At 38.6% G+C, this 22,998-nt stretch overlaps 1 protein-coding gene across 2 annotated transcripts in view; it reads left to right on the top strand.

Annotated features, from left to right (window-relative positions):
• CFDP1 (craniofacial development protein 1) overlaps nt 1-22,998 on the top strand; it is a 123,745-nt gene that overhangs the window by 33,726 nt on the left and 67,021 nt on the right. For both annotated transcript variants that reach the window (XM_064383322.1, XM_064383323.1), the window contains exon 5: nt 188-307. In XM_064383322.1, the coding sequence (XP_064239392.1) occupies nt 188-307 (120 nt within the window). The remainder of the gene's footprint in view (nt 1-187; nt 308-22,998) is intronic.

Below are 22,998 nucleotides of genomic sequence, written 5' to 3'. Positions count from 1 at the left end.
GTTAATTTTAGTGAGGGAAAATGTCTTTATTAAAAGTTAACTATAGTAAACTTTTATCATAAAGCTGAGCATCCAGAATTTATTGAAAGCCCAGTGGATCCTTTTCTAGTTGTCTTTATTCCCTTTTCTAGTTTGTTTCTTTCTCTTTATTCTTCTTGTAAACTTTATGTCTTTTTCCTCGGCACAGGGTGACTAAGGAAGTGGATGCTACATCTAAAGAGGCCAAATCCTTCTTCAAGCAGAATGAGAAAGAAAAACCACAGGCTAATGTCCCTTCAGCTCTGCCATCACTCCCTGCCGGGTCAGGGTGAGTATTTGAGTCTTAGTCCCAGATGTACTTCGCACATTGGAGAAGCTGTCAGTGCAAATACCTGCTTTCACTGCAGAGCAGACTTCTTCCCTGAGAGAGAGAATTATGATGCTGCTCTCTCTGCCTTTGCTGAAGTATTTACCAGAATGGAAGATGCAAAGGAGAATTAGCCATAGCTTTTTCAGGAGGATTGCTTGAGCCCAGGAGTTCGTGACCAGTCTGGGCAATACAGTAAGACCCTGTCTCTACAAAAAAAAAAAAAAAATTAACTGGGTATGGTGGCTTGCACCTATGTCCCAGCTACTGTGTAGGCTGAGGCAGGAGGATCACTTGAGCACAGAAGGTTGAGGCTGTGGTGAGCTGTGATTGTGCCACTGCACTCCAGCCTGCATGACAGAGAGAGAGCCTCTTTTAAAAAAAAGAAAAGAAAATTAGCTATAGCTTTCTCATTGGATGCCTAAAACAACTCCTAGTTTATAGTAATTGAACGAACACAAAGCTGAACATGTAAATTTTACGTTTAAAAGTGATATTTTTTGAATGAAAATATCAGCATTCATCAGAACTTTTCATGAAGATTTGGGTTGAATACTCACTCTCATCCCCTAGGATCCCAGAGGAACATAAAAAGATCAAAGATGATTTACAAATAGTTTTCTTAACACATTGTCAGGAACTTAATAGTTTTTCTCCCTTCATATTTTCCATATTACTTGAGTTATTTTTAGCTGAAGGCTAGAATTCTTTCTTTTTGGAAGAGGCAAAAATTCTTTTCTTCTTAACCTAAATGTGAGAAGTAAAGCATTACACTAAATAAGGGAGGCTTAAGACTGTTACCTACAGGGAAATGAACATAGAGACCCCTGCCATGGATAGCCCTGACTACCCATCTGACTCCTGTGGAGGTTTCTGCATAGTCTCCTACACTGGCTTCTGTGACCCTTCAGTCAGAGATTGTCCCCTCTTCCTTCTCTCCTCAAGCATACCTGTCATTGCTATGAACAGTAAAGTTTTGTTTTGCATTTTTTAAAAGAGCGTTGATTTCCCTGTTGGAACATGAGCTTTTTTAGGCCTTCCCCGTCTTTGCAGCCCTGGCTGTAAACAACAGTTACACTAGTTTACTCTCTTAGGTTGCATTTATCCAGAAACAGATCCTGAGATACAGATTTAAGTGCATGTCATTTATGTGAGAGGTGAATCCAGGAAGTCCCAGTAGAGAGGTGCAAGAGAGGAAAGAAGCCAGTAAAGGGCGAGTTATCAAGCAGGTGGCTGCTGGTGGTAGCTGGCACTCATTCCTACTGGGAAGAACACAGTGAGGGCTGAGGAGGGTGGGATGTTTAACCTCTAGTGCCCAGCTGACATTGGCTCAGAGCTGCTTTGGCACGATTTTTGCCCTCTGTCCTCAGGCTATGAGCTGCAGGTGCTTGTAGTAAGATGCAGCTGTCAGCATATACCATGGCAAAGAATGGCAGGACGTGTGGTGGGACTACTTCCTCATCTGTTACATCTTTATCTGCTCCATACTCGGTGTTTCTCTCCCGCTGAGCAGAAGTCATGTAGTAGTTACACAAAAACACAAGGAGGAAGAGGATTTGACTGCTTGCTACCACAGTAGAAATGACACAAAATCAAATGAAGGCAGCTGTAGAACAGAATTCTCCAGACCTGGCCCTGGTAATACTCTAGGCAAGTACTTTGCAAACTGTGGTTTCCAATAATCAATTAAGAGAAAATAGCAGAGCACATCACTTGTTGTAAGAGTAGATACCATTTTCCAGCCTGGCCAACATGGTGAAACCGCGTGTCTACTCAAAATTCAAAAATTAGCCGGGCGTGGTGGCGCATGCCCGTAATCCCAGCTACCCAGGAGACTGAGGCAGCAGAATCGCTTGAAACCGGAGGCATGGGTTGTACTGAGCTGAGATTGCATCACTGCACTCCCACCTGAGGAAAAACAAGAGTAAATACTGTTTTATAGAGTTTTTATTTCGGTTACTGATATGTTTATACTGGGTAACAAGCTATTTAGGATTTTTAAAATTTGAAGCTATAGGCTGAAACAACATGTTTTTAGCTTTAGATTTATTGTATTGTTTGGATTGACTGCCACCCATCATAAGGAATACATTTTACATTATGCCCTAGTACACCTGTAAAAATAGTTATGTAAAAAGGTGAGCTAAAAATTTGGTGAAATCTTTACCCTTACTATTTATAATATGCTCTGATTTTCTGTTTTACATTATTGTGTATAGATGTGTCATTTAAAAAACTGTTTTGACCTGCTGAATTGGTTTCACAATCAACTGCAACCTGAATTTGACAAATACTGCTCTAGACTACGTATGGAATTAGCCTTCAGCAGGCGATTACAAGTTGCCAGGTTTGTATCTGGTATTATTACAGTGTTTCTTGCACTTATTAAAAGTATCACTATGTAAGTTACCTCTGGGTATAACTACCAGATGGAAGGAAATAAAGATAAAGAAGCTCTTCTTAGGTTTCTGGTTAGTTTCAGCTAACATAAGTTTTTATTTCTTTCTTTATTTTTGACAGTCTTGCTCTGTTGCCAGGCTGGAGTACAGTGGCACAATCTTGGCTCACTGCAACCTCCACCTCCCTGGTTCAAACGATTCTCCTGCCTCAGCCTCCCGAGTAGCTGGGACTACAGGTGTGCGCCATCACGCCCAGATAATTTTTGTATTTTTAGTAGAGATGGGGTTTCACCATATTGGCCAGGATGGTCTCAATCTCTTGACCTCGTGATCCCACCTCGGCTCCCAAAGTGCTGGGGTTACAGGCGTGAGCCACCATGCCTGGCCAGCTAACACTGTTTTTACCTCTAGTTTCCATGAATATTTCTTCTTAAATAATCCCTGTTGATGCTTAGAGATTCTATTTGGAAACTGTATATTTCAGAAAATACTCTTTGTTACTATAATTATAAAAATAACTAGAGAATAGAGAATGGCAGCTTAAAATCAGCTTATTTCCATGCCTGCCTTTCTTAGAGCTAATAACCTTTTTTTTTTTTTGAGACAGAGTTTCGCTCTTGTTGCCCAGGCTGGAGTGCAATGGCATGATTTCAGCTCACCACAACCTCTGCCCCACCCCGGGTTCAAGCAGTTCTCCTGCCTTAGCCTCCTCAGTAGCTGGGATTACAGGCATGTGCCACCATGCCTGGCTAATTCTGTATTTTTAGTAGAGATGTGGTTTCTCCATATTGGTCAGGCTAGTCTCGAACTCCCAACCTCAGGTGATTTACCTCCCAAAGTGCTGGGATTACAGGCGTGAGCCACTGTGCCCGGCTGCTAATAGCCTTTTTAGAGTAAGAAATCTCTGAGATGATATCTGTATTAGGGAGACCCAGCAGGAAACAAATGGCATTCTCAAATATGATACTTCAAGGAGAGTTTAATAACTCACAAAGTCGTGGGAAACCACAGGGATAGAAATAGTGTGGCCTCCCTGGGGCTGGTAATAATGAGACTCCATTACCACCCCTAGGCCTGAAAGGGCAAGAGTGGGAGCAGTTAATGGCAGGGGAAGACAGGGTTAGGTGGAATGGACCTCCTGACAGGAGCTGAGACCTTCTGTTAAGTGGTGGACTTCCCCCAGGAGGAAGCCAAGGGAATGAATACCCAGATCTGTTTCTTCTCTCTCTGCAGTTTCTTAGGGGCACTCCATTGCCCTCTGAGGCTTATTGAAGAATATTCTGATACTTGTTAAAACCATGAGAATACTTTATCCAAAACTATTGCAGTGGGTGTCAAGACTATCTCTAGGAGAGAGAGAGAGGGCTCAACTCTGAATACAGCAAAGACAGCTGGGGATTTACAGCAGAATCAGGAGGCAGGTGGTCAGTGGATGGAAAATTACTAAGAGGAGACGTCAAGGGTGGGGGATTCTTGCTCAAGGCAGGCTAGTGTGATCAGATATCAAGGGTAAGGGATTTTCTCTAAACTGACTTGGCGCAAAATTCTTTCTAAAACTGGGCTGTGCAGGCCCAGCAAGGGCAGGGTCCAATGTCAAGACTTCGTTGAGAAGAGGGCTCAGTGGAGTCTGACTAGTTTGGTTTAAGGAGAGAATCTTCATCGGGCTGTCCATACAGAGCAGCTCCTAGAGCAGAGAGCAAGGTGGGGAAAAGTATAGAGGGAATCTAGGGGCCAACCAGGAGCTATTGTGGGAGCTCTTCAAGCGAAATATTTTTCGGTGGAGTAATGAATGCTGACTTCCTTATAAATGGGGTAAAGTGAAATTTGACCAAAATCAGTTTCTTTGAAAGCCCTAATGGAACATAACACATTACAAGGATATGTCTGCCAAGTGTCTGAGTAAAAGTCCTCAGAGTTTTACAGGAAAATATACGTGTTTGGCCGGACATGGTGGCTCACGTCTGTAATCCCAGCACTGTGGGAGGCTGAGTCGGGCGGATCACAAGGTAGGAGTTCGAGCCCAGCCTGACCAACATGGTGAAACCCCATCTCTACTAAAAATAGAAAAATTAGCTGGACGTGGTGGCACGCACCTGTAATTCCAGCTTCTCAGGAGGCTGAGGCAGGAGAATCGCTTGAACCCGGGAGGCAGAGGTTGCAATGAGCCGAGATCGCACCACTGCATCACTACACTAAGAGACAGAGCAAGACTTCGTTTAAAAAAAAAAAAAAGAATGAAAATGCACGTGTTTAATTATGATACTGTGAACCTTGGATTTCTGAATAAATCCAGAATGACCTTCAAGGTTGGTATGCTCATTTTTATGAAATGTATCTCAAAAAGCTTTACAATTAGAATTGTGCTTGGGAAAAGATGGGGCCAGGAGGAATTCAGCTGATCTGGGTTATCTGAGCGGGCACATTTTATCATTTCAATTATTAGTATCTGCCGACAGTGAATAGAAAGTCTTTTTTTTTTTTTCTTTGAGATGGAGTCTTGCTCTTTCGCCCAGGCTGGAGTGCAGTGGCACGATATCGGTTCACTGCAACCTCCACCTCCTGGGTTCAAGCAGTTCTCTGCCTCAGCCTCTGAGTAGCTGGGATTACAGGTGCCTGCCACCACACCCAGCTAATGTTTTGTATTTTTAGTAGAGACAGGGCTTCACCATCTTGGCCAGGCTGGTTTCGAACTACTGACCTTGTGATCCACCAACCTCAGCCTCCCAAAGTACTGGGATTACAGGCGTGAGCCACCGCGCCTAGCCAGAAAGTCTTTTCAAGGGAAGGATCTACAGGAATAATCTAATATATTAAAAGAAAATTATCTTAATGTTGTCAAAATTTTTTCCCACAGACTTTTTGCATTTTGGGAACTACTTCAGTTTATAGAAATTGTCCTGCAGAAACACTTTATTTGTTTATTTTCCTCTCTCTAAACAGATTTAAGCAATACAGGAAAACCAGAGCAGGAGAGTAAAACATCCTGTCCCACATCTTTTGCTAAGATAAGCACAGATTCAGAAATAAGAACAGATTTAGAGGAGCAGATGTTTGTAACTGAAAATGCATTTCCTCCATGTGTTTAAAATAGCATACTGCTTAGGCTATAAAAAGCCAAAGTTTATGTTTTCGGAATGGAATAAGCCCAATTTTAATTAGAGGCAGGAATCAGACTACAAAAATTACTCTCCTACATTTGGTAGTAGAAAGCACAAAGCTTAGCGTGTCTAAATTCCCATGGTCTTTTCATTCCATGCTCTTGATCTGCCTCTTCCCTCACTCCCCAGTCCTTACTACCAGTACTGTAGCTCCTCGCGTCCAGTTTTTTCAACATTTGCTGGTATCTGGCTGGCCAGGCTTCAACCCCACGTTTGCTACCTGTTTTCAAGCCAACATTTACTATTTACGTCATTCCAACAGCAGGCCACCATCAGTGTCATTAAAATTTGTAATCCACCCATAGACATTGGCTTGTTTTATTAAGGGCCAATTAATTAAATTAATTACTGTTTAGTTGCCTCCTTATAGATTGAGAATGACCTAAAGCAATATAACCTAAGAGTGAAAGACATTATTTTCCCATGTAGTTTTAGCCTTGTCTTCTTGATCTATGGAGTGAAAAAAAAGAATGCCTTAATGTTGAGTCTCAAACAACATCAGAGGTAATATAAGTGTAGCAATGTTTTCTCCAAAGGTAGATGACACAGAATCCCTCACAGTGCCATACTGAAGATACAAGACCCGGACTAAAGACTGAGAAGACAGTAATGCTGACCGCTGTGGTTTGTCAAAATTCAGTGCATGTAATCAGTCCCCAGGAACCTTTGGTGTGTTCAGCAGAGTCTTCCTGTCTGAGGAGTTAACGGGATGATCTCTCCCAGTCCCCTCATTTGACAAATATTTAAAACTCTGGAAAGTTGACATGAAAATCTGGATTACTGGCTTTTCTTGAGGAATGAACATTTCTGCCACTACCCTCCCTCTTCACCTATGACAGCACTGGGGTGGCACAGAGTAGATGGGATTTGCCCTTTTGTGGTCCCTACTCAGTGGCTTTACTCATTTATTTTACCTGCATAGTTCCTGTAGGCAACTACATTTCCCCCTCTAGGGTCACATGTTTCCCTTCGATGACCATGTTAATTTCCTCTGGGAAACAATTTGTTCTCTAGATTAAATACCAAACGTACTATCTTCGCAGACTACAGGTTAAATATTCTTTACCCTTTTTGAAAGAATAAATAAATCCTATTTATTGACTACTTTGCCACATTTAAGGCACAACGCTAAATGTTTTACATGTGTTATTTCACTTAACCCGCATAAACATTCCAAGAGGTAGGCCCTAACTTTGTGCCCGTTTCGCAGATGAGAACGCTGACACTCAGAGAGGCACCCTTGTTGAAGTTACATGGTTGACGATTGATCGAGCTCGGATTGCAGTCCAAATCTATTTGAGACCAAAGCCTGGGCTCTCAGCCACATTGCCATTGCCACTGCTTTTTCTTATCCTCCTGATCTGCGGTTTTTGTTAAAAGAGTCTCTTTCCAGTTTCGTAACTGATGAGGAACTCTTCAAAAGGTATTTTGTTATTTTCGAGGAAAGCGAGAGGACTGTTTCCCCTGCTTTTTCTTTGTAAGCATTCTCCTCATTAATCCATAACCATTTTCTCTACTTCTGTATCATTCATGTCTCATGAAAGTGAAGGTCTAGCACATTTTAAAAAATGAGTTCCAGGTGTGTTTGTACATTGATACCTGTCAGCAACAACAGCGAAGCTGTAGACAAGATGTGATGTGGGAATAATGGCTATTACTGTTTCTATAGGTAATCAACTCCTACTGAGGTCTGAATCCTACACTGTGGGCAACTTATATGTTGACAGAGAGCCAGGTAGGAGATATCTTTGCTTAGCTCACGTCAAGTGCATTTCTTCTGGCAGCTTCTGTTCCAGGATAGGACTGGCTAGAGATAGCTTTTAATAGGTTATTTCAGGAACTAGTGATAACAATGGAAATGACTGATTTTGGCAGCTGTGGTGGTACTGATACTTCAGAATGACATGATTTGTGCAGAAGCAAGAATACCCTGTACCTGACTTTCACCTTCATGTTCTTCAGTGGATGCTAATACCCTGCTTCATTTGTTTTTAACTTATTCTTAATTTGTTTTTAAATAAACCTTTATAGGTATTGCAGGTACAGAGTAAATAGATTAGAAATTGAATAAGGAAAATAATTTTTAAAAGATTTTCTCATGAATATTTGGAGTATTTTGAATCTATTAAAGGAAGTTTCATTCACATCTTGATTCAAAGCTGTTATTCCTGGCTAAGCTAGTAACTGAGATAAGTATGAATGGCAAGTCTAGTGTTATCCTTTTGGGAGAGGAGAGGCTATCTGGTAATTTGGATCATAAAATAAAGTCCTTGCCAATGTGAGCATCTGAATGAGACTCCAAACATAGAAAAGGTTTTTGTTTTTTGAGATGGAGTCTTGCTCTGTCGCCAGGCTGGAGTGCATTGTTGACATCTCAGCTCACTGCAGCCCTCACCTCCCAGGTTCAAGTGATCCTCCTGCTTTGGCCTCCCGGGTAGCTGGAATTACAGGCACCCACCACCTCACCTGGCTAATTTTTGTATTTTTAGTAGAGACGGGGTTTCACCATGTTGGCCAAGCTGGTTTCGAACTCCTGACCTCAAGCAATCCACCTGCCTTGGCCTCCTAAAGTGCTGGGATTGTAGGCATGAGCCGCTGTGCCTGGCCAAAAAGGTTTCAAAGCAAAAACTTTTTTCATCTGTGGTCACCAGGATGATGTAACCTCTGTGAGCTTGGACTGAATACCTACAGCAAATACTCTGAACCTATGAATTACCTATAGTGATTTTCAAGGTTGTCTGGAGTTAAATAAATTCTAGTGTTCTTAGAAAATTCTGTGAAGAGATGAAGTTTATTACACACAGCAGCCTTTTTCCTTTGCTCTTAGCCTCAAATTATAGTGCCAACAAGTTTCAAAACTGATTTTAAGAGCCAGATGTTTATCAGGATCACAATTTTTTTTTTTTTTTTTTTTTTTAGTTTAAGTTCCAAGATATATGTACAGAACATGCAGGTTTGTTACATAGAAATACATGTGCCATGGTGGTTTGCTAGGATCACAGACTTTTAAAACTTTTTATTGTCTTATTCCTGTACCCTTGGTTGTGCCAAATTCTCTTGGTGTGAAAAATGAGTAGCTTTAGGTGCGTCTTGGATGTGTAGGGAATAGAATAATAGAATAGGTATGTGAAGTTATGACAGTCATAAAAGTTACTTAGTATGATGGTATAAATTGATTTAGGAACAAGGATATGAAGACCTTCATTTAAAAAGATGATTTTGATACCCTATAAATGAAGTAAAAATATTTTGGTTAACTTTAAAACAGTAGTTTATGGGCCAGGTGCGGTGGCTCACGCCTATAATCCCAGCACTTTGGGAGGCCGAGGCGGGTGGATCATGAGGTCAAGAGATCGAGACCACCCTGGTCAACAAGGTGAAACCCCGTCTCCACTAAAAATCTAAAAAAATTAGCTGGGCATGGTGGCGCGCGCCTGTAGTCTCAGCTACTCGGGAGACTGAGGCAGGAGAATTGCTTGAACCCAGGAGGCGGAGGTTGTGGTGAGCCGAGATCGCGCCATTGCACTCCAGCCTGGGTAACGAGAGCGAAACTCCGTCTCAAAAAAAAAAACAGTAGTTTATTATTGTTTCATAGGGCTTTAACTTCGTTTAGTGTACACTAGAGGGCAGAATTCCCCCTGAAAAGATAGCTTGTCTTTGGCAAGATCCCGGGAAGCATTAAGAAGCATTCTTAAGATTGGGTATACAGAAGAGTGCTGTACATTTTTCTTTGCCTAATTAAATTAGTCTCTTGCTATGAGATTTCTATGTACTGTGCAGTTTCTACTTTTTTCTTGTATTAGAATTTACTTTTTTCAACTCTACCATTATGCTTAGAAAGTGAGAAATGATTTTTCTTCTCTCATTTTTTTCCTTGGGATACAAAAACTTTTTTTGTTGTTTTGTTTTTTTTTTTTTAATTACAAATAAGAAAGTAAAAATGACCTGTAGTCTCACCACTTAAATTTTTTCAGAGAGAAGACAGTGAAAGTTCCTTTCTGCCTGTCCGATTTTTAATTCTTATCCCTAGAAGCTGATAGCTGTTAACTGATGATCAGTTTTGTGCCCATCCTTCCCTGTGTTATGCTAATATATCGTATTCACATATATTAATGTTAGTCACAAGATTCCCCATTCATAGTTATCTCAGTTACTAGCTTGGCCTGGAATAATACCTTTGAATCAAGAACGTGAATGAAATTGCCTTTAATAGATTTAAGATATTCCAAGTATTCATGGGAAAATCTTTTAAAAATTATTTTCCTTATTCAGTTTCTAATCTGTTTACTCTGTGCTTGCAATACCTATCAAGGTTTATTTAAAAATAAATTAAGAATAAGTTAAAATTAATGAGCAGGAAAAACAATATATACATATATATTATATATTTATGTATGTATTGCATTTGTATATACTTAAAAGTGGACTTACCCTGTCTGTATTGGTCTGCTGTGTGTGTGTGTGTGTATTTTAATTTCTTCTTGTAACTTATATTTTTACCTAACAGTCTATCTTGGGCATCTCTCCAGGTTCAATATAAATATCTACATTTTTTTATGCCTGCCTGGTACTCCATTTTGTGACTGTTCCATAATTTGAGTGCTCCTTTTCTTATTGATGAACATTTACTAGTTTCCCAAATTTTACAGTTAATAATTCTGTGGTAATCCTTACACATATGTTTTTTTATGTTCTCATGCTGTTATTTCTGAAGGACAGAATTTTAGAAGTGGGATTGCTGGGTCATTGGGTAAGTGCATCTTAAATTCTAATAGGTGCTCCTAAACAGGCAATAGCAATTTGAAGTCACGCCAGTATTACGTGAGAAGACCAGTTTTCATGCAATTACCAATATGTATTTATCTGGATTTTCTCCACGATCATTGTAGTAACCATATCTTCATATCCTGCTGGTTTGTGTGGTGGTTTAAAATTTTTTTCTCTTGCTTTTTTCTTTATGAGACGGAATCTTGCTTTGTCACCCAGGCTGAAGGGCAGTGGTGGGATCTCGGCTCACTGCAACCTCTGTCTCCTGAGTTCAAGCAGTTCTCCTGCCTCAGGCATGTGCCACCATGCCCAGCTAATTTTTGTATTTTTAGTAGAGACGGGGTTTTGCCATGTTGGTCAGACTGGCCTCCTGACCTCAGGTTATCCACCCATCTTAGCCTTCCAAAGTGCTGGGATTACAGGCGTGAGCCACCATGCCCAGCCAAAATTTTTCCTCTTTTGAAGACTCTTACCAAAGCAGACTTTTTATTAAACTAATACTATTTTATGCCTTTGTCAAATGTTACAGAATGAATAAATTAAGATTTGCATATTCCTGTTGGTAGTTTCCATATTGTATCAAATTATCAAAGTTTATTAATCCTCAGTCGTTTAAGAGATCAAGTAAAAAAAAATCTGACTTTTATAAACAGATAAATTGTGAGCCCAATTTGGTTCTGTATCTTATTGATCCTTTGAAAATGCTATGTGCTGCTTCTCTCTTAGGTCCTTCGTGTTGGAAGGTGCTATTTCAAAATGTTTTAACATTAGGGAAGAATGTCATTCATCCTAATCATAGCAATCAGTGATTTTTATGTTCTGATAAGTTCTTGTAAAGGCAGCTTGCTGACATTTCATGAATGGTTGTGATTGTACGGAAAGATTCATATTAGATACTTTAATTTGGATTGAGGAATTTTTCTTTTGGGAGAGGCTGAGCAGCTGTGTTCTAATTATTTTGGTGAAGGATTAAAAATCAGGCTGGTCTGACATACGGCACTTAACTATATTCAGTTACTTGAATTTTGGATTCTTGCCACAACCCTGTTACCCAAAGGAACCTGTGATAAATTTAAGCTAGGCTAGTATTTTCCCATCATTGAGGAACTGGAAGATTCTAAACAAACACTCATCTTTTAGACCTACTAATTCTGGGTGCTTAAGACCATAAAACATAACCTTTTGATTATTAGCATTTCCTTGAATTTGAAATGTAGTACAATTTCAATAGTTGCTAATTTGAGGATGAGCAGGAGAAAGTCATGCTTTGCATTGGCTTCTGCTTTAAACTGAGATCTTGTAGTCTTAGCTGTTTGTGAGATGATCTGCCTGTAGGAAGTGGAAACAAAAGGAGAAGAGTTTTCCCCAGTCGGATAGAGCATGACATGACTTGTTTGGCAAGAAGTGCGAATTAGGAAGATCCAAGGAATATCATATACAAAACGCTCTTAATCTTGGTCTCTTGTATAGTGTTACTAGCTTCAAAGCAAAAGTTGGAGGAAAAGTTTCCTTTGGAACAGTAACCACAAGCATCGTATCTGCTTTTCAGCCATGTTTCTGTGTTGTGCTGTGGGGTTAACTAAATCCAAGTTTTTGATACCATTTCAGAAAGGCACACTTACTTAGCCTGCGTTGGACTAGTTTGACCTCAATTTCTCAGTTTTGATGTGGTGAAACCACTTTGCTATTGGGCTAACTTGGGTTGGATGTTACACAGTATCCTGCAAGCCTAAGCCAGGCAGAATTTCAGCTGTGTAAAGGCTTAGATTATGAAGTATCTATCTGTCTTTATAGAATATATTTTTTAAACCATTTGAAGTAGAACTTTTAAACACCATAATGAAAGCAAAGGATCAGTGTTTTCCAGACATAGTAGGGAAGGTCTGTGACAAAGACTTTTTTTTTTTTAAGAGGCAGGGTTTCACCATGTTGGTCGGGCCAGTCTTAAACTCCTGACTTCAGGTGATCTGCCTGCCTCGGCCTCCCAAAGTGGTGGGATTACAGGCGTGAGCCATCGGCTGACAAAGACTTTTATTTTGCTTATATTGTATCGATCACTCAGGAAATTAGTTGGCAGTGGAAAATGGAACACAACTCTCTCTCAATATAGTATGTCATCTAATTATGGTACACTGTCTCAGAATAGCCCTTCTCGGTAAGATTTCTATGCCTCTGAGCTTTCTTTTTTTCTTTTTGAGACGAGGTTTCACTCCCATTGCCCAAGCTGGAGTGCAGTGGTGAGATCTCAGCTCACTACGACCTCTGCTTCCTGGGCTCAAGTGATCCTCCTTCCTTAGCTTCCCATGTAGCCAGGACCACAGGCACATGCCACTTTGCCTGGCTAATTGCCTCAGAACTTTCTACCGCTACCTTTTCTATATTTCTTTAGGGTTTTCCCAAGATTCACAGGCCTCTTGTCTTCATGCATCTCATAATGTCATCTACTGCTACAGCTTTAACCATCTTTTCAACGTTGATGATTCTCTCTCTGCTCTGTCCTTTCAGTACTGCCTTTCTCCTGAGCTCCAGACCCATATCTTTTGTTGCTTGCAAGAAATTTATTTTGAATCCCATTGACTCCACAACTAGCCCAGTATTTAACTCATTTTCCCTAAATCCTCCCATATTACAGAAGTGAAGAAACCAAACCTTTGAAATTAAGTAGCTTGCCAAAGAGAGAGAACATGGACTAAAATCTGAGGCTTCTTTCCAATCTAGTGCTCTCATCTGCTGGGCCAAAACTGCCTGTGGCATAGTTGGGCCCCAAGCTCAGTGTCACCTTTAGTTCTTCCCTTTCTTGTCTCTCCCCCATCCCCTAACTGTCCAATCCAGTAAGTCCTTTTAACTGTACTTTCAAAATGTCTCTAAGTATTCGTTAATATCTTCCTCCTCTCGTTTTATCTCCACACTCATTGCCTTTTTCTGGGTCTTACATTCTTTCTTTCTTTTTTAAAAATTATTTTAATTTTAATTTTTTTATTGAGACAGGGTCTGACTTTGTTGCCCAGGCTGGTCTCCATCTTGTGTTGGCCTCAGAAAGTGCTGGGATTACAGGTATGAGCCATCGCACCTGGCCCTGGGTCTTACATTCTGAAGCGTCTTTCTCTATGTAATTAGAATATTTTCTAAAGTCTTTTGAAGGGCTTTGACTATTGTAATCATTTCCTAAGTTTACTTAAAGCCTGTAGTCACTCTTCCTCTCTCTATTCTACGTGCCACTGCTGGGGTAATTTGGCAGAGATTTAGCTTAGATCATGTCACATGCCCAAAAATTTTATCTTTGTTACTAGTAAGTTCTAGTTGATTAAACTGCTACTGTTGATTGCTAACTCTCAAAGAAGTCCTTCAGTTCGCTGTCCATATTTCCTTTTACGTTTAATATGTTTTTACTCTTTAGCGAGGTTTTATCTGTGGTGTGATCTTATATGACCTGGGGCTAAGTTTTTTATTTTTTTAAAGTGGGGATGAATTTGCTGCTTCTAGATGCTCTGGCCTGGGCCAATTTTTATATTAATTCTTTGGTTTGGAGTGCCTGGAACGTTCAGATATTATAATTGAAAGTATAATTTTAAAGCCCAAATCTTTGTGGGTTGCAGGCCCAGGGTTCGTTCCTATTCTTGAGAGACCTTTCTTCCTACCCGCTACAGCCCAAAGCTTAGATATACTTTCTTGTCTGTTCCCTGGGGTGTTATGTGATTTTTTTTTTTCTTTCTAACTCCATCCTTTCATTGAGGATGCATAGACTTTCCACTTTTTGTCTCAGTTCTAGTTCTCTACCATCTGTAAGCCCAAGACCATTCCTATTATCACATGGCAAATAAAACCCAGACTGGAAGTTATTGAAACTGTCTGCCCCTACCCCACCCTGGCCACTGTAACCACTATATCAGCTCATGTGCTCTACTGTGGTTTTCAGTTCCCTCTTTGATCCTAACACCCAGGGGTTACCCTTGCTTTCTTATGAGTTTAGCTATACACTTAATATAATTTTCGGTATATTTTATCTAGTGTTTCGAGGTCTTTATCTGGAAAATGTTTAGGTTATCTTAAGCATCCATCTTGCCTAAATTGGAAGTTCATGGGCGTTAAGTGCAGATACCCTATATAGCTTTTCTTTCTTTCTTTTTTTTTTTTTTTGGAGATGGAGTTTTGCTGTGTTGGCCAGGCTAGATTGTAGTAGCACAGTCTCAGCACACTGCAATCTCTGCCTCCTGAGTTCAAGCGATTCTCCCACCTGAGCTTCCTAAGTAGCTGGGACTACAGATTCATACCTCTATGCTTGTTTAATTTTTGTATTTTTAGTAGAGACAGGGTTTCACCGTGTTGTCCAGGCTGGTCTCAAACTCCTGGTCTCAAGTGATCTGCCCATCTCGGCCTCCCAAAGTGCTGGGATTACAGGCATGAGCACTTCCACCCAGCGATCCCTTTACCCTTAAAAAAAAATTAAACCTTTTATTTTTAGAGGTTGTATACTTATGTGTAGTCTTGTAAAATAATGCAGAGATTCTTGTACCTTTGACCCAGTTTCCCCCTATGATGCTATCTTATAATATTATAGCTGGGATACTGACATTGATGGATATAGTCAAGATACAGAACATTTTCATATCTGCTCATGTTCTCTGTAGCTACATACACTTTCCTTCTGCCCTCACTCCTTTAACCTCCTTAACCTCTGGTAATCACTAATCTAGAGATTTCCTTTTTGGTAGTTTTTAAATAACAGATTGTTTCCTTAATAGTTACAGGGCTCTTTCATATTGAGTGTCTTATCCTTTGTCTTTTTTGAGGAATTGGTCTATGTTGTCAAATCTATTTGGGTAGAATTCTCCATAAGATTCGCTTATCCTTTTGATACCTGTGATAATATCCTGTTTCAGTCTCCCTGCCCCCGATATTGGTAATTTTTGTCTTCTCCTCTTTTTCTTTTTTTTTTTGGTCAGTCTTGCTAGACATTCGTCAATTTTGTTGATCTGTTTGAAGAAACAGCTCTTTTGTTTCATTGATCTTGCCCTATTGTCTTTGTTTTCAATTTCATTCACTTCTACTACAAGTATTTCCTTGTTGTCTGCTTGCTTTGCCTATATATTGCTCTTTTTTTACTAGGTTCTTGAAGTGGGAGCTTAGATTATTGATTTGAGACTTTTCCTCTTTACACTGTATGTATTTATTACTATAAATTTCCCTCACACACTGCTTTTGCTATGTCCAACAATTTTTGATACATGTATTATTTCAATCCATTCATTATACGTTTATATTTCCCTTGAGACTTTTTGACCATGCGTTATTTAGAAGTGTATTGCTTCATTTCCAAGTGTTTGGAGAGGTTTCTGTTGTCTTTCTGTTGTTGCTTTCTAGTTTGATCACGTTGTTGGTAAACACACTTTTTATGATTCAACTCTTTTAAATTTGTTGATATTAATTTTATGGGCCAGGACTTGATCCGTCTTGTATATTCTATGGAGACTTGCAAAGCTCAGTATCTTTGTTTTTACCCCAGTATCTTTTAAATAAATTCCTTTTCTGTCAGCCAGTCAGTGTCTGTGTCTTGCATCTAAAAGCCCTAACTGCTACCCCTTTGCAACTGCATTTGCTTAATAGCCTTTCTTGTAGCACTAACTATCCCTTACTCTCTAATTGTCAGTTTACACCTTAGTCTCCATTACTACCCTGTGAACTTGAAGGCACAGATCTTGTGTTTTTTGTATGCATCCACCCTGGTATGTGGCAAATAATTTATAGTATTTGATTAAGGAATAAATAAATAGCCTTTATAATGATCACCGTTTTTTAAAACTTTGATCTGTGGAGACTAATTCTTAACCTTTTGGTTTTGTGTATTAGTTTTCATCTTAAAAGCAGGGTGGTTTTGGTTTCATAGCTTGTGTTCAGTAAGTAACTGACCCCAGAAACAGACTGTAAATGTCTATTATATGATTGGAATGACATTTTCTTTCAGCTTAATCTTGCCATAGTTCAAGCGGAGACATGTGAGAAGTTCCTTACTCATTCCATGAGACCCATTTTGCAACTCCTGCTATTTCCTTTATTTCAGGTTGACGTGTCCTCTAGTTGTAGAAATGTTGTTTCCATAGCAGTGCATTTTACAATACACATCCCTGTCAGAGTGCGCAGAAACCCTGCTGCGTTGCCTAGAAGCCTTGTTTTCCAGTCAGAAAGGAAGCACATGGTATTCCCTCAGCTTTTCCTGTACTTAACGTTGGGTTGCCTTGTGGATAACAAGAAACTCTTGGTTGTTTGAAAGTTAATAATTTGGTGGGGTTTTTGTAAGCTCTTCACGGTCAGTAGAGTAGTCATTAGGTATATGTGGCTGTTGAGCACTTGAAATGTGGCTAGTCTGAATTGACATGTGCTATAGGTACAAATACACACTAAATTTAGAAGAATTAGAAAAAAATAAGCATCAATTTTTATTTCAGTTACATTGTTGAAATAGTAACATTTTTGACATATTGGGTTAAATGTATTAAAAATAATTTCACTGGCTTCTTTCTATATTTAATAGGGCTACAGTACATTTTAAAATTATATATGTGGCTCCCATTTTATTTCTGGTTTTTTTTGCTGCTGTTGTTTTAGAGATGGGGACTCACTATGTTGCCCAGGCTGGTCTCCAACTCCAGAAATCAGGTGATTCTCCCGCCTCAGCTGCCCGCAGTGGGACTACAGGTGTGAGCCACTATGCCCGCCCATTTTATTTCCATTTGACAGCTCTGTTCTAGACCTTTCCTTAAGCATTTAGTAATCGATGAATATGGATGTGTAGCTGTATGGGATACTTTTTTGTTTACGTATAAAAAGTATTTTTATTTATATAAATGGAGTCATCTCACCCTGTTTTCCTGAAGTTTGTATTTTTTTGCTTAAAAATACAAAAAAAAATATATTAATATATTTCATCTTATTGCCTATAGATTTATCTGATTCTTGTTAATGGCTAACATAGTGTTCTACTTTGAATTTTCTATTATTTATTTTATTTTAGTTTTTTGAGACAGAGTCTTACTCTGTTGCCCAGGCTGGAGTGCAGTGGCGTGATTTCGGCTCGTTGCAACCTCCATCTCTCAGGTTCAAGCATTTCTCATGCCTCAGCCTCCCAAGTAGCTGGGATTACAGGTGCTCGCCACCACGCCCTGCTAGTTTTTGTATTTTTAGTAGAGATGGGATTTCACCATGTTGGCCAGGCTGATCTTGAAGAACTCCTAACCTCAGGTGATCCACCTGCCTCAGCCTCCCAAAGTGCTGGGATTATAGGCATGAGCCATTGCACCTGACCAGTTCTATTATTTTCAAAACCAACTCCCTATAGGGACATTTAGGTTATTTATCATTTTCTTTCTGAGAAACAGTATGTTTATAAAGATTGTCTCATGTCTAGAAAGATGATACAATTCCTATCAGAATTTTTTTCTCAAATGGAAATGCTTATTACAACTAGGATGAGTAAATTGTGTAGAGGAAGTCAAGGCTTCCCTTATAAAGGACAAAATGGCTTCATATCTAGAGCAGAATACAGTCTTGTAGCCAGGCATTTCAGACTAGCCTGGGCAACATAGGGAGACCCCATTTGTACCAAAAACAAAACAACAACAAAAAACCAGTCTTTAGGGAAGCAAACCCTTTGAATATAGTGTATATCTCTAGCTGAAATTCTAACTGTGCTTCTCTTTTGTTCATGATCAGTTACACAGTGAGTTTAGGTAGAATGCGGGGGCGGCAGGGCTCACAGAGAAAAAGAATCCAGTGTGTTCTGTGTCTTATCTTAGAGACATTTATATTGCCCACCATGTGAAAGTTCTTTTGAAAAGCTTCCCTCTCCTCTAGTTATTTTCTTTTTTAGTACAAAACAGCCTTTTTAATATTTATAAAACTTGATATAAGGCCAGTCATTTTGTGGGAAGAAAGTCCGATAAGAGAATGAATCTGTGAGCATTAGCAAGAATGAATGAGATGAGATTATTTAAGTATACTTTGGGCAATTTAACATCTGTTTGTTTAAGTGTTGAAATAGGTCACCATGTTATTTCCAAAACGTGGCTTGGGAATTATGCCTTCTTTTCAATTAGCACGTATAACTGGATAAACCGAGACCTAAGTAGCTTTTAGGGGAAGGAGGGAAAGTAGACAGATGGGGGCAGCTGCTTCAGCATAGGTGTGTCAAGCAAATTGTGACCCTTTTATCTCTGGGCCAGAGTTTCAGTTCCTACACCAGGAATCAAATGTATGATCTGCTTTTATGATCTGCTTCTGTGCCTGCAAACTCCTTTAAAACAACAAGATTATGAATTTTTTTCTTTTACCGTTGATAATTTCCCTTTACAGTTAGCAGTTTGCCTTTAGAATTTTGCAACTAAAATATTCCTTTCTAAGGCTTTCATTTCCCTCTCTGACATGTACTCTGGGTTATTTAGGATTCAAATTAGACATTCAAAGGGTGTGTATTTGTGTGTGTATGTACATTTTCTTTTACCTCTCTGCGTGACAGCAGTTCCGGAGAAAAGTTAATACTCTGTCTTGCCAAAATGTGATGGTTGTATTTTTTTCCATGAAACAAAACCTGGGAGGATAAGTTGAATGAACTTTGCAAGCAGTTGAGCAAGTAGATTGCCTCCAGACTAAACCCTGGATAAAGGTACAACTAGAATAACTCACTTAGGTTTTCGGTTGATTCTCTCAGGAAGAAGAAATTTGATGCCTAGAGCTTGATCTGTTTTTTGGTTTTAATTTTTAGTTCTGGTTAGATTTCAGGCAACTCTGCATTATCTCCTTAGAGAACTGGAAAATTCCACTGATCTGGATCCTTTGGCAGCAAGCTGACATTTTATTGAGGCTGGTCAGCAGTCCTTGCCCCAGAGTCTTGAAATTGTGGGTGTTTCTGTTGCCCAGTATTGCGTTATTCGTGAACAGATATGAAAAGCATATATATCTGAATTTTGTTACCACTAGATGTGATGAGATTTTCTTTTTGATTATTTGGGGATTCTTAGTTCTTTTTCAAACTCTTGAGATTAAAACCCTTCTTACAGCTTTTACTTTGGACTTAGTATATTTTACAGTATAGGGAAGAGAATGCTGTTGTGGATATTGCTGGCTACTTTTTTTAGAAATAGGTAGAGTATTATGTATGCTTTTGACTTGGACAGGCTTGCCTGGTACAAATACTAGTTTTACTTAATTCTTTTTGCGGTAAAATAGGGATCATAATTCCTACTGCTTGGAGCTGTTTTGAGAATGAAATGAGATAAGGTGTTTTACTGCAGTTCCCTGGCACAGAAGGGCTCAATAAAAATTAATAGGTTTTCCCTTTTTAAATAACAAGGTTGATCCGCACTTACTAGTTCATATTAGAACAAGGAAATTATAAAAATCAGGGGAAACAGAGAGCAGAGTTAACAAATAAATGAAACTTAAAATGATTTAAAAACCTGTATAGATTTAATCAATATTTTCATCCTCTGCCTACGAAATGTATCCTTTTAGTTAGAGGAGAATACACCAAGACTGAAATTCACTTACTTTTCTTTCCTCTGATTATGCCAATATATAACAAAGTACTTGAGAGGGTCTCAGAAAAGACCAAAAGATTCTTCCTATGAATGTTAGGCTATAGAAATATATGTATTTTTTAATTTCCTGGCAACTTTCATTTAAAGCTATAGTAATATTTTTATATACTATATAAACCTGTATTCAGTAAAGAGCCTGAATTAGCAGAATAGGAATTTCCCAACTACAAAGGAAGCTTAACCATAGGGCTTAGAGATTAATTTTTAAAAAACATTAGAATATTTAAGAACTTTGTTCAGGTTTTTTTTTTTTTTTTAAACTCCGTCTTCGTTCAGGTTTCTTAATGTGCTTTGACATCACTATTTAAGTTTTATTTACTCAAGACATTAGCCAGTGTTTAATCATCTTTAGAGAGATATACACAATTAATTATGAAGTTGTATATTATTATGTTGACATTACTTAAAATGTTTTAACTTGTGTTTGTCCTAGGGTACATTTGGCAGTGTCTAGAGTCATTACTGGTTATATAATGTGGGCAGGACAGGGGATGCTACTGGCATTTAAGGGGTAAAAAGTTTGGGATGCTGCTAAACATCCTGTGGTACAAAGGACAGCTCCTCGAAACAAAGAATTGTCCTGTTCAAAATGTCAGTAGTGCCCAAGTTAAGAAACCCTGTGAAACGCTATAGTGAATTCCAAATCAACATGTGATAGTTTGATTATCTTTTACAATTCTGGAATTGGCTTTTTTCTGTACTTGGCATAGTATATGCTCAGATTGGGCATATTTGATAAATGAATAAACTAACAAAGATAGATCCCAACCTGAATTTTGTAGTAAGCAGGTCCTTTTGCAAGTGAGTTGATTTTCACAAATGGATCTTTAATTATTTATTTATTTTTTTAAATTTTAAATTTTTGAGACAGAGTCTCAAAACATTGAAAACTGTAGGATGTTACTTATAAAACACTGGCACTCAGAGAAATTGGGTTTGGTCAAGAAGACATTGAAGCATATCCCTGTTGGACCAGAGGCTGTTATCCTTTAGCTCTGAATTCAAAACCTGATATGTCTCCAAATTTGCTTAGGGCTATTATCCTGGAAAATAGAATCTGATAGAAGGTGAGCACTGGTACTTAGTGCAAGGTGGAGGTGATCATGGTCAGAGCAATTGCTTATAGGTGATAACTGCATTGGAGTCTCAGGAAAGATTGGTTTAGTGATTTGGCAAATTGAAGGCGTGAGTTTTGGGTGGTTTTGTGGTTTTGTCTTATTTTTTTCACTCTTTAAGAGTCTTGGGGAAAACAGCATCATTGCACAGACTAGCTAAAAATTCAGCACTTAGTCTGCTTCACAGCATATTAGCCTCTGCAGAGCTTTGCTATTTTGGAATCAGTGGTGTGAATTATTCTCTGTTAATAAGAATTTGGCTTTCTTCTCTTATTGGAAAAGAGGCTTGTGAGCATGTTACTCTGACTCATTAGTTCTCAAACTTTTTGTTCTCAGGACCTCTTTACATTCTTCAAAATTATTGAGTGGGTTATAACTTATTATTTATAGTATAAGAAATTAAAATAAAGGACTATATCTTTAAAATTTAGAATAGCATTTCGAGTTTTATAAATTTCTTTAATGTCTGGCTTAATCCAAGATAACTGGAGTGTCAGATCTGCTTTTCCATTCAGTCTATTTTAATTGGTTGTTTTGGTTGAATTATATGAAGAAAATTCAGTCTCAGATATGTAGTTGGAAAAGGAAGGAGTATTTTAATAGCTGTTTTGATAATTTTGGTTATCCTTTTGTAATACTACACCAAAATGTGAACAGTGATAGCTTTGTAAAGTTTCGTTGCAATGTGGAATCTAAACTATACCAGTAAACTTTTTGTAATGTTACATTAAAATCATTTGGTCTCACTTGTACTTCAAATGATTTTTTTAAACCAGTATTCTTGATTTGTAACAGCATGCATTAATCATTTCAAAAATACTGGTTACTGGGTTATACAGCTCTTCTAATGTTGCCTAAATTTCATTAGACATTCTCAACAAGTGACATTCATTAATATCACTGCCAATCTCCTCAGAAAAGTCTTACTTAAGTACAGGGAAGCTGTCTAGTTCACGGTGGTAGACAACAAGTTTTCCAAAATTCTAAAGCTCAGAATGTATCACTGCCAGCAGATACTGTCAGTTCTTACATAGATAGACATTGTTCAGTTTTGAGAAAAGAGAAAATGTCTGTCAAATACTTAAGTATGAATAACCATAGTTTACCTGCCATTTTTTCAGGTAAAAATGGTGTTTGTGAGGGGAAAGTAGATAATTCAGCTTGCAATTCAGTTGCACAAATGCTCTTCCTGGAGACTTCCACTATTGGCAGAAGTGCTTATATTTAAAAGATAACTACCTAAGAATCAAGATTTAATAAGTTACCTCATTTTATGTAAAATGTTTATTTTAGTTAACCTGCTGCTTCATTCTTTATTAAAAAAAAGCTTTAGAATAATGTTACATTGAATATCTGAATAGATTATTATTTCAGAAAAACTGCTAAAATGACATAGAGAGTTTCCATATGTAAGCACACCTCATCTGATGGCACTGTGCTTTACTGTGCTTCACAGGATATGTTTCTTACAAATTGAAAGTTTGTAGCAACCCTGAGTTGAGGATGTCTACCATTTTTCCAGCAGGCCGTATTCACTTCATGTCTCTGTCCTGTTTTGGTAATTCTCATAATATCTCGATATTATGGCAATCTGCAAATCAGTGATCCTTGGTATTACTATTG

The sequence above is a fragment of the Aotus nancymaae genome, unplaced genomic scaffold (genome assembly GCF_030222135.1).
Source record: "Aotus nancymaae isolate 86718 unplaced genomic scaffold, 86718_ANA_hifiasm-v0.15.2.pri h1tg000030l, whole genome shotgun sequence".
NCBI lineage: Eukaryota > Metazoa > Chordata > Mammalia > Primates > Aotidae > Aotus > Aotus nancymaae.
This window is presented reverse-complemented; position numbering and strand designations above follow the sequence as displayed.